At 41.8% G+C, this 12,766-nt stretch overlaps 1 protein-coding gene across 1 annotated transcript in view; it reads right to left on the bottom strand.

Moving 5' to 3' along the window:
- The window catches only part of CUBN (cubilin), a 1,111,275-nt gene that overhangs the window by 871,514 nt on the left and 226,995 nt on the right, over positions 1-12,766 (bottom strand). Inside the window, exon 21 of the mRNA XM_069211549.1 lies at positions 2,462-2,687. Within this exon, the coding sequence (XP_069067650.1) occupies positions 2,462-2,687 (226 nt within the window). The remainder of the gene's footprint in view (positions 1-2,461; positions 2,688-12,766) is intronic.

Here is a 12,766-nt window from a genome sequence, read left to right as displayed (position 1 = left end):
GGGGCGGGAGTGCCCTAGGGCATTGTAACACGAAGCCTGAGCCTTTGAAGCTCACTGCTAGGTGTTACAGTTCCTGCAGGTGGTAGGTGTGAAGCACCTCCACCCAGAGCATGCTTTTTTTCTGGCCTCAGAGGGCACAAAGGCCCTCACCCCAGTGCGGAAGAAACTCATCTCAGTGGCAGGCTGGCACTGACCAGTCAGTCCTGCACTGAAGGATTGGGTAAAATACATGGGGCATCTTCTAAGATGCCCTCTGTGTGCATTTTGTAATAAATCTAACACTGGCATCAGTGTGGGTTTATTATTCTGAGAGGTTTGATACCAAACTTCCCAGTATCCAGCATAGCCATTATGGAGCTGTGGAGTTCGTTTTGACAAACTCGCAGACCACATACTTAATATGGCCACACTGTACTTACAATGTCTAAGAATGGACTTAGACACAGTAGGGGCATATTGCTCATGCAGCTATGCCCTCACACGTGGTATAATGCACCCTGCCTTAGGGCTGTAAGGCCTGCTAGAGGGGTGACTTACCTATGCCACAGGCATTTTGTGGGCATGGCATCCTGAGGGGGATGCCATGTCGACTTTGCCTTTTTCTCCCCACCAACACACACAATCTGCAATGGCAGTGTGCATGTGTTTAGGTGAGGGGTCCCTTAGGATTGCACAACACATGCTGCAGCCCTTAGTGACCTTCCCTGGTCACAGAGCCCTTGGTACTACGGGTACCTTTTACAAGGGACTTATCTGTGTGCCAGGAGTGTGCCAATTGTGGAAACATGGTACATTTTTTGTGAAAGAACACTGGTGCTGGGGCCTAGGTAGCAGGGTCCTAGCACATTACTCAGTCAAGTCAGCATCAACATCAGGCAAAAAGTGGGGGGTAACTGCAACAGGGAGCCATTTTCCCACACAGTACACCCAAAAAACTCGGAGACAGAAGTCTTGTAGAACAAACATTATGGTTTTCAGCAATCAGAGAGTGGATATACAAGATTTCTTTTGGCATGGAGTCCCCCTCCTCAAAAAGAGGCCCACTGTGATTGGAGCCTGCCTGGGTGGTAGAAAAAGGAAGAGGGAAGGTTTGGTTGTTGGCTACATTTGCTTCTGACAGGGAAGGCCTCTTTGAAGTTAGTCAAGTTCCTGGTCCTAGCCCAAAGGCCATCCTGGCAAGGGCACTACAACACCTCCCCACATCCAATCTATTTGTCTAATCTTTGGTAACAAGTACACACCTCATCAAAGGGGCTTTTCAAATGCTAAGTACTAGCTGGCAGAAGTGGGAGAGCAAAATGGAGATTAGCATACAAGAACATCAGGTAGGGAAAAAGTAACTTTCTAAAAGTTACTTTCCCTTAATGTTAAGTAAAAATCAGACAATTGCTGTTTCATTGTTCTTCTAGTAATATTATTCCTGAGATACATTATATTACATCCCAGTGTTTTCCATGGAACGGCTAGCTTTATAACACTGAAAATAACTTTGGAGAATTTTCACTGTAAGACCATGTGTAACAATAAAAAGTTACATGTCTACTTTTAAATGCCATTCACCCTGCTTTATGGGCAATAGGGCCTACTTATGGGTGAATTATAAATATTTAAAAGCAAGGTGTAGACCTGTCAAAGGGGGCTACTTTGGCAGGTTTAAAGGTGCACTGCCAGGCTACATAGGGCAGGCCTGCAGTCATGTTTACACTGTCACTTTAGTGGACGGTAGAATGGATGATGCAGTCTACTTGTGACATTGAACTTAAAGGCCTTGCGTACACTTTGTTACTGTATACTAGAGGCCTATAGGTAACTTAATTCTGCCAATGAGGAGTATCCCAATTTTGCTATGTTGAAAGGAGAAGGACAAACACATTATTACTGGTTAGCAGGGGTAAAGTGCACAGAGGTCTACATCAAGCATAAATATAGGGTCCAATAATATGCACAAAACCAGGATGACCAGAAATAAAAGGCAGATTTTCTATTATACCCATTTCACCAGGGATTAAGGGAATTCCTGGGATTTCCCTCACTGTTCTGAGCATTCATTGTAGCCTGAAAGGGAAAGACAGAAGTCCCCCAGGCCACGGAGTGCATGCAGCTTCACTGTGGTTGTCAATAACCCATAAATCGCACCAGGCATTGCAACTGAATAAAAGCACTGTGCTGGTGCAAGTAGCAGCCTAACCACCACCTGTTGGCGCAAACTAGTGTGTAATGCTGAGTGGATAAACAATGGTGATCATGGTTAATCATCATGGATTTATTACATTCTCTATTCGGTAAGAAACGTGCCTGTTTCACAAACATGTCAATTTTGACTCAGTGCTATGGTTTGTAAATTATGTAATTTAATAAACGTAATTTTCATTTAACTGGATTTCATTTAACAAACAAATGTCATAATGAAAATAAATATCCCATGTAGTGATTTTCTATGCAAGGGGGAAATAACGCTTACCTCCCTATTTTAGTCCCAGTCTCGATTGTTCCGTTATCATACAATTCAAGATAATCATATGGGCAGTTACTCCCAAACTCAAGGTTAAACACTGTGAAGGTCAGACGGATAAGGTTTCCAGGCTGCACAGATATGATCCATCTACAGCTGATACCATGTGGGTAGACAGACGGGTGACCAGGACTTGAAATCAGACCTTGGGGTGCAGTTAGGGTCTGTCCACATCCTATTCAGATTGAAACAAATATTGTTAAGGGCAGAAAGAAGTTATATACATGACAGTTTGCACCAATCTGATGAGGTTTGGGAGTCAACAATACATCCACAGAATTATAACTTTTAAAGAATTGAATTCAAAGTAATAGGTCTAAAATCGCTCAATTTATAGGTCAAATGACAAAGCCGATGATTGAGATGTGTGTGTGTGTGTGTGAGAGAGAGAGAGAGAGAGAGAGAGCGAGAGACAGAAAGAGAGAGAGAGAGAGAGAGAGAGAGAGAGAGAGAGAGAGCGAGAGACAGAAAGAGAGAGAGAGAGAGAGAGAGAGAGAGAGAGAGAGAGAGAGAGAGAGATGTGCGTGTTTTCCATGTGCCTGTATGGGGTAGTGATTCAGTGATTTTATTTTTAATTATGAATCGTGGATTTTTATAGCGGAAAACCATCTTTGTTGCCACAAAGTCCTGATGGCAGTAAAAGGAAGACTTATAACTGGGAGAGTAGGAATGTGCTTCTATTTTTAAATCCAACTCTTATTTAATTAGCATTTTTTGTAGTGTGTTATTAAGTATATTAGTTATTCTCCAATACTCGCAATATTCTCCAACACATCATACCGCTCTAGAGCCACAAACGTCTCTGCTAAATGGAGGATGTTTAGCGCATGGAACTTGTCTATTTCAGTGTTTTTGTTTTTTTTACCATGAAACATGCTATGCATGACTTTCACCATAAATACTCTTGTGGATTTTGACTGTGGCAGAACAATACCTCAGTACCTTATACAAATACCTCAATAGCTCAACTCATAAGGAGACGTTACTGTGTATGCATGTATTTACATACTTGCAACGGGATGTATAAGTACTGTTACAAAATACATTTAGGCAGTCTGTAAATTAGATAAATCTGTTACAAAATATTAAATACACTTTGCACACTGCAAAGAGATGTTGGGTATATAACATTTCTGTTCACTATGCTTAGCTCTCTCTTAAATGCGATATTTTTAGGCTGAAAGACATCTTCTGCACACATACTTGTATCTGGTCTGGATCATTTTACAACAGCTATGTAAAATGTACTTTCTATATATACTTCTTGGTATCCTTGACACATGTTCTTCTTCTAACTTGTAGGTTGGCCTCTCTCGCCTTCTCTCTCCTTTTCTCTTATTGCTATACTGCTCATCTCTCGCTGAGGTTCTGTCTCTTCTGCCCTTTCACAAATTCAAGGCATTAAAATACACAAGGAAGAGTCTGCCCCCGAATGGATAGAAAAATATTCTGGCAAAAATGTCGAACAATATGTAAGAATCTTTCCACACAGAAAGAAAAATACGTTATCAAAACTTAAAAGGGGCCTTTGTCAACAAATAACAAATATTCCTCCAAATCCATCGTCTTTTTATAGACTTCTTCTAGGAAACCTGTGCCCACAAATAGAAAAACATATTTTTACAAACATGTATTATAGGTTTTTAAGATCTTCCTACAACAGGTAGAAACAGTATTCTTATAAACTTGTAATGAATCTTTCCTAAACAAATGGGGAAAAAAATAATGTTACATGTGTGCAAAAACAAAATAGGCTTCTGTCCTCAAAAACAAACAAAATGAGACACAACTTGCACTCATGCTTAATCACTTAACAGGTAAAGTGAGTCTCATCAAATGTACTTTCCCGACGCCGTATTGCCTGGAAAGCAGTGCTAGGGTTATTAACTGTGTTTTATAATAATGTCAAAAATCTGAAGGAGGAATAGGAGGGTGTTAGCAGGCTAAAAATGTACTTTATTCAAAACAGAAACTTTAAAACTGAGAAGCGATCTGGTTGTTGGAATGGCGCAAACTTTCCAGTCAGACAGTAGAAATCTACAGAATAATTGACATTAAAGTAAAAGACAGGGCTGAAAACGTTATGCAGACTTCCTCTGGCCTCAAGTAGGAAATACATTGCACCAGACTCATATATAAACTTAGATATTGGTTTAAATATAGAGGGATAAACTTTCTTTGCAATTTAACTTCAGAGTTTATAACATGACAAGTTGAAGCCTTTTGATTCTTCACTCAATTTCTGTCACAGTTAGAGGTAAGATTGTTGTTAGCATAGGCCCATTAGTAGATGACAACAACCGGGAACTTTCTGGCATCCCTGCTTCTCAGATTGCCACTTCCCTAATTTTGCAGTTACCTTAGCGATGTAAGGTACTGCTAGGTTGGAATTTATGTACTGCCTATAAGTCAGGTAAAGCAGAGTTACCACATGTAATTCCACTTTGCCTGATCATGAGTGGGTCAGAGTTCCAGAATATTGGTTTTCTTGGGTGTCAGACCACCGAGCCCAATTTAACCAGGAGGCTAATTTGGCAGCAGCGGCTGCTCCATTTGAGCAGAGGATCATCATGCCCCATCCCCGGCTGTAGGCATAGCAAAAGTGAAAAAATAAAATGGTAATAAAGCCACTTCATTACCATTTTATGTTTTGTTCTGCCAGCCACGGGAGCGGAGTGTGAGGGCATTGCGATGTGGGGGCATTGCTTCAGTTCAGGCTGGGAGCAAGGAGGAGGGTGCTTGGCTACACCAGTATAAAACACGCATGTCACTTTGGCCGGCTGCCTTGCGACGGCCAGCCTAACGTGCAGTTTAAACTTCTCCAACTGGAGCTGTGTTAGACAGCTGAGTGGATAGACAACAGAGGCCCCTAATACTAGTATGAGCATTAATCCAGCCCACTCCAACCAATCCTAGTGCTGCTTTCATGCTGGTCAACAGCATGAGAGCAGCGTCGTAATTGTTTAGGGCAGTTGGCTTAGAGCAAAGTGTATAGGAGGCAGTGGGGATCGAAAGTGAAACCCACAAAAGTGAAGAATGCTGTTTAAAACAAGCTCACAGTGAGAGGTCAGAGTCTACATCATTAGCCCTCGAAGGAAGAGGAGCCTTGGTGTGCTGTGAGAGGAGAGTGTAACCTAGAAAACATTTGCAGACTGCCTTGAGCGGTGGGAATGAGGTGAATACACAGCGACCAGGAGAATTTGCCCACACTGTAAGATGCCCACATCGAGCACCATGGCCCTTATGTGAAGACTGCAGTTCTGAACGACGGAAAAGACGGAGCCCTTGTCTTCTCCACTAACGGCCCTCCTTGAAAGGGATGAAATACAGTTGACCAGCACTGGGTGGGTATTTGGGGAAAATTATGTAAAGCATCCAGGGACTGGAGCAGGTGTGGGACATTTAAGAAGTTCCATGGTTGCAAGTCCTTAGAAGACGAAAAACAATGTGTGATGCAGGATATTCACCCTAAGTAGAGGACGTGCCTCATAATTAGACTCTATAGAGTTGGACTTTTTAACTGATTTAGGGGTTAACATGCATTCTTGTGCAGATCCATTTAATTGCCTGCCTCAGCCCCTGCCTGTTTGCTCACCCCACCCCTTTGAAATGTCAGCAGCCACTACTGTAATTTGTCTCAGTAAAATTGCATGAGGGATTGGCTATAGCAGCATCTGCCAAATCTTATCTTTCCCTTCTCTCTTCTATTCTCCAAACAAAAGACATACATACACTTATCCCTGCTTAGGCCAAGTAGTAAATGTATGTGTTAATCCCCCCAGAGTACGAAACTCCATGTAGTTTTATGAGCAGTAAATCTGGTTCCACGTGGGAGTTCCCCATTCCGTTGGTGTCTGCTTGTAATTGCATGGTACTGGAATGATAATTCTCCACAGTATTGCAAATTTTTCTAGCAGATTTACCACCTCATAAGTACCATGCAACTCATAATCAAGCCCTTAAATTTCTATCACTAGAAATGAAACTGCAGAAAGTTACACTAAAGGAAAGGTGACTTGTGCAGAATTGAGTAAAATCAAGGAGCAATAAATGAATTTGAAGAAAAGAGACTTGCCAGAGTCTAATATCCAATGGTACTTATTTGGATATTTAGCTAGATAGTATTTTAAATTGAACTACTTTAAATATTATATTAGGACTTAGATGGGGTAATTAATTAAGCATGTTCTATCCATGCCTTACATCCCAAATCAGATAATGAGGATTCTAAAAAATTCCATGTTGCACACGCTTGTGTTTACTGTGCCATCTCCTACATACAGTGGGAGCTGATGACGTCTTAAAGTGGCAGGACGTAAGACCACTAAATTAAATTGGGTGAGTGAGCGTAGCATGCAAGCTGGACTTTTCCACTGGGATTTGGGGGGCTTCTGTTTCTGAGCATATGTTATACCTTGGTGTCAAATGGTGCATTTGTCCAGCACAATTTAAAATAAATTACGCAAAAACACTTCTTACAGCATTTTCAATCTAAAATTCATAAAACATTTCATACAATGTCTGATTGCAAATTGAGTCTGACCTCCTCAGGGGTGTGGACACCAGGCTGGAGGGTTTGGGCGACCACCTTTATTGTAAAATGGGAGGGAGACAGAGAAAGACATCTAATGGCTGAACTGCACAATGTGGAACCAGAAAACCTGGGATAAATTTGGCTTCCCTGCTTGACCAAATTGTGTGATTCTAGGGATTTAGATAATTTATTGTGCAGGTATCTAAAAGAGATACATTGATTCAGAAGGAACTTGTCAATAAGAAAAAGACTGGTCATGTTAAAACATACAATACAATGATTTCAAATTATCTCCTTAGACTAGGTTGTAAAGAAGTGTAAAATCTGCCTTATACGGTTTGAGTTACATCACTGAGGATAGCTTTCATAACAGCATCTCAACAGGAAAAAAAACTGAGAGGCTAAGCGGAGATTCCTTCAATTTCCCAACTTCAAGCTCAATCCCTGGAATAAAAACTGCTATTGTCAGTATGAGCTGTCTCACCGGAGGTCGGTTACTTAAAAAATGGTTCAAGTGAGTAAAGTGACTGTTTATTCCAATTCTACAGTTCTATATCACAAGGCTTCCATAGTGATTGAACTCTTTGGTCTTTAGGCTAACATACTATGTAGAGCACCTCACTGCTTCCGCATCTCGACAACACCGGACAGATATTGGTAATTATTGGTACTCAACAGTCCACGAAGTACTGGGGATCAGTGGCATAGACTTATATTTAGCATCACTTACTGTGTCTTGTGTTAGTCTGAAGAAGCCACCAGAAACTTTATAGAATACTGCATGAACTTCATAAATCTGGCTGCAAGCAGGGGGGACTGAGGCAATAGGTAGGCAGCGGTTGCTTCCCGGCCTGAGCTTATTTGAAGTTGTAAAAAAAGATGTGCAGCTAATAATGTCTCTGGGCCAATAATGGCTTGCAAATCCAAGTAATGTGCATAATAGACACAGATGCAGACCCACAGTCTAAAAGCATGAGCCGTCATTCCAGTTATACAACCAGAGTGGTACTCTTTGATGGGAATTCCACCACTCCTCAATCGTAGTTGCTGTTTTTTCATGAGAAGTTTCAGCGGATAATCCAAAAAACTTGTTATGCTGCCTGCATTGTATTGGAGTGGATCAGTACTTATCAAGACAAGTTTGTTGGCAGCCTCAATGTTGGGGTCTCTTGATATTAATTTTGCCTGATTTGTCATGATCCTACCAAGTGTTTTAGGTGGCAGGGCACTTTCCTAGAGATGTTGAACCTTCAATATTTCAATTGAAGCTCTCAGGTATTTATGCCATTACATTTTTCATCTAAAATAATTTGTCAGATGATATTTTTTAATGTTCCGATGGTTGCGTTCGTTGTTTTCAAGCTGTATACCAAGAAGAATGCTTTTAGCATCGGGCTTTGCCTGGATAAATTACATTCTAACTGCAAACAAAGCGCTGGTGATGAATTTGGAAGGGCAAATACTGTACGGAAGCATTTATTTTGGGCCTGGTCCAGCTAAGTCTCAAGGTGATCTCTAAACGCCATTGCTCTGCAGGTCAAAGTTGGCTTCAGCTTGCTATTTATGACCTTACACGTGGCTGACAGATTGGGGCCATTCATTTTTTGCAGCAGTTTACAAATTGTTACAGTCAAAGCAGACCTGGCATATTTCTGGGCCGCTAGTTTATCAGAATGGCTGCCCTGTTTAGTGAGGCACATGTCCAGATGCTTTTTTGATCCATCGCTCTGGAGCTTCAAGGGAATTGCCGTATTTCACTGTGCCTCCTTGTCTTTCATCAGGACAGTTGAGAGCACCTTGAAATACTTTGCTTAAAGATGTGCACAAGACGAAAAACATTTTTTGTAGTTAATTCAATAAACTATAAAGTTAACCCATCTATGGTAACAACCTAGGCCACAAATAAGGTGCACTATAACTGCATTCCTCTTTTTTTACTGTCAGCATCATCAGGGCAGGAATAGTTTAAGTTTCAAAATATCCATCTAGTAGCTGATTTGCATAGTGTGAAACCAATAAACTGGCATCAATCACATCCTCCCCTCTTGACCAAACTGTCTGATCCTAGTCAATTGCCGCATTTCACTATGCCTCTATGCCCTTTATATTCTCATTGTGTGATCCTAGGCAATTACATTTCACCAAATGTGTTGATGAAGGACTGAGAGGGGCAGTGAAATAAGGCATAAGACTACAGTAGTGCTCCATCTAGAATCGTAACGTAGGGTACATGTAAAGTGCACATGATAAATAACTTGCCTTCCCTTGTTTACTGACATCGTCATCTGGTTCTTTAACATGCTGAAGCATTTCATTTTAGTGCACCTTTTAATTTATTTTTTCTGTAGTTTTATATAGCGTGAACTTGACCCAAATGTATTGGAGCGCTTTACATGAGCACCAGTTACATTACGTAAGGACACATTTATTTTTGTAGGCACCGGGAGATTAAGTGATGTACTCAGAATCACATCATGTTGAGACGATGCTGAGACTCAAACCTTGGGCCAATAGTCTGTAGTTTTGGGTTTGTGATTTCCTAATAGAGAATGTTTGGCAATTCGCTATTAGGAAATTGCAAACAGCTATGTACAACAGTGTGTTTTACACTATTTGTGATTCCCCGTGGGTCACAATTGACTTACCTCATTAATATTCATGAGGTATGTCTCAATTTGCGACCCATTGGGAAACACTTAAAACACAAGGGATGGTGGCCTGCTGGGGACAGCAGACCACCATGTCTGTGTTTTCTTTTTATGGTTCAAATTTCTTTATTGAGTTTCAACAGACAAATTAAACAAAGGGCGGGGTTGCCCTCTGGAAAATAGAGAAACAAAAGAGTGAAAACAGGCATCAGCCAAGACCCCCCAACTCCTCTCCTACCCACTCTTCCAGATGCCCCTATGGCAATTGAACTATGAAGAGTGTATACAGTACTATTTCATCCAAAATTCCCTCCCAGTATGGGCCCAGCTTTGGACATCCCCATAGGTGATGGGTCAACGTGCCTGAGTCACCACATCCTCTCCAGAACAGAGGTGAATGTGAACAGTCTCTCTTATGGAGCCGGACCGGAGTAAGATACCAATACGTGGCTATTTTCACTGAGGTCTCTGTGCCTGCCGTGCTGTGTGCCGTGTGGCAGGCCCTAAAGTAAATCGCCTCCCACTCGTGGGTTTGAGCTGTCTCCCCAGTTCTGTCTCCCATCTCACCTGGCTTGGGGTTCTAGATTGTGGAGCTGCATTCTGTAGCAAGTTGTACAGGTCTGAGATTATGTGCTTGTCTGTTGTCCTAGTCAGTAACCATCTCTCAAAGTTCAGGAGGGGTCAAGATGCTCCCTCACGCGTCGTATGGTTCATCACCCAGTGACAAATCTGGAGATATCGTATTCTCTTGCTCTCAGGTAATGAATGTGCCTTCCTTAAACTTTCAAAGGGCATTATGCCCTCTACGTCGAACAAGTGTCCGATGGATCGACATGTTGAGGCGGACCATGAACGGAAGAGACCATGACTCAGGCCTGGCGTGAATTCTGGGTTTCCCACTATGGGGGTCGGAGGAGGCCGTGACCACTCTATCAGGTATCAAAGTTGGGCCTCCCTGCAGTATTGCTGAAGATCTGGAATGCCCAGTCCATCCCTCAGCAGGGATTTGTGTTTGCTTTTTAAATAAAGCAACGTTTCTTTGTTTTTTTAGATGCAGCCCGTTTTCTTCAAAGGAAAATGGGATGCATTTCAAACAAGAAAACTGAAAAGTTTACTTTTCATTTTTCAAGATAGGCAGTGGTCCCTGGGACCACTACTTACCCTTAAAAATTGTTTGCGCCCACATTCACAAAGAGGAAGGGGTTCCCTTGAGACGCCTTCTCATTTCCGAATGGGTTACCACCAACCTGAAGTTGGTGGTAAACTGCGAATGTTTTGCGACCGCATTTCTGTCGCAAAACACTCTTACATGCCAGTGCAAGTCGCTATTAGGAAGGGACGCCTTTAACACGCCCATTCCTAATACCCAATCACAAACCCTAGTTTGCAATTCGGTAATAGGTCACAAAATAGGGTTTGCACATAAAAAAAATACTTTATTGTGGTCGCAAACGGCGTTTTATGCGAATCAGGCCGTTTACAAGCACACAAAAAACTACGTACATCGGGCCCCTTGTTCCCCAGTTCCAAAGTCGGCAGGTCTGGTCATTACGCAAAACAGTGTATTAACTTTTCACGCTGCCAGTGGCAGCAGTTTAATAATGTAATGCACTAATTTTAAGTGCTTTAGCATGTTAAAGATGTACAGTACTTCTTTAACATGCAAAAGTGTTCCAGTTTAGTGCATTCAAGTATTACACAGCCAGTGGCAGCAGTGTAATAATTGAATGAACTGAGCTGAAACAATAGTGCATGTTTAAGGAAGAAGGGTTTACCCGTGGACAGAATGAATGACTGAGCTTTGCAGGATAATGCTCAGTGAGGGGGAGTTAACTTCACGTGAAGCCGACCTCAAAGGCAGAGATGATTGGCATTCAGCCCAGAGCAGGACAGGGTTTAAGTCCAAAGCGCCCGGCTACCTTTGAAAATCACACTTCTGCGCATCAATAAAGGGGTGACTCTGAATACCTACCAAAATAGCAGGCCTGGCCTGGATACAGGTAAGTCCTTCGCCTGCTGTAAATACAGCACCCGAAGTTAGGCACATGTGCAAATGCACAAGCACTTGTTAAACAGTGCCTGGCCCCTCGCTAAAGCGAGGGCGAGAAACCGATAGCCAGCCAATATTGTGATGCGGCATTGTATTACCAACTTTAACATTAATTTAAAAAATGCTATTTTTAAAATGACTGTTAAAGATGGGGATGCAGAAAGTGGTGCATAAAATTTGAAAATATGAAAGGTAGAGCCCCTAAGCCCTAAAGCTAAAAAAGCAGTCGCCCATGCCCACATAACTGCGTCCCAATCGCTGGAAAACATAATTACACCAACACATGTGCAGACTCTAGCATGGAGAGTAGCTATATTTATAATGCATACATCAATATATCTCAAACACAACAAAGGCTCACAATCAGTCTCCTATAAGTAGTCCATTTAAATGCATTCAAAATATGCTCAAAACCCCTAATCATGCTTTTATCGAATGCACAGTAGCACAATTAATTGAAGAACAGCATCACACCAATCTCTCCTGACACACTTTCAAATGAGCCTCCTCAACACCACGTTGGATGGAGTCCTCACATCTTCGTGAGCGCAACACTACAACTGAGCCAGAAAGTTGGCAACATGAAGGACAACACTATCACGCACCACAGGGATTTACAATACACAACCCTTATGATAAGAGTAGTATTCACACCATCCCCTCCGACGCACTGTGATAAATACATATACAAAACTTTATTCCGGCTGAACAATGGAAACCGATCTCATTTAAACAACAATGGGACAGTGCTAACGTGCACCATCCCAAAAATATAAAACTCTGCAAAGATCTCCCGAACCTAATTTCCCTGCATACTATCCTATGAAAGTCACTTATAAATTAAAAACTGAATATACCTTATAGAGATCTCTTTCAATAAAACAACGAAAAACATCAGATATGTTCAATCCCTTCCCAGTTCCCTACAAAAGATCCCCCAGTATGCACATGCTGCAATGCAAGGGAAATGAATACGATACAATTGTGAACAACATAACATGTATCACATGAAACACTCTTCT

This window comes from Pleurodeles waltl, chromosome 10 (assembly GCF_031143425.1).
Source record: "Pleurodeles waltl isolate 20211129_DDA chromosome 10, aPleWal1.hap1.20221129, whole genome shotgun sequence".
Lineage (NCBI taxonomy): Eukaryota > Metazoa > Chordata > Amphibia > Caudata > Salamandridae > Pleurodeles > Pleurodeles waltl.
Note: the sequence above shows the minus strand (reverse complement) of the source record. Positions and strands in the feature narration are given on the sequence as shown.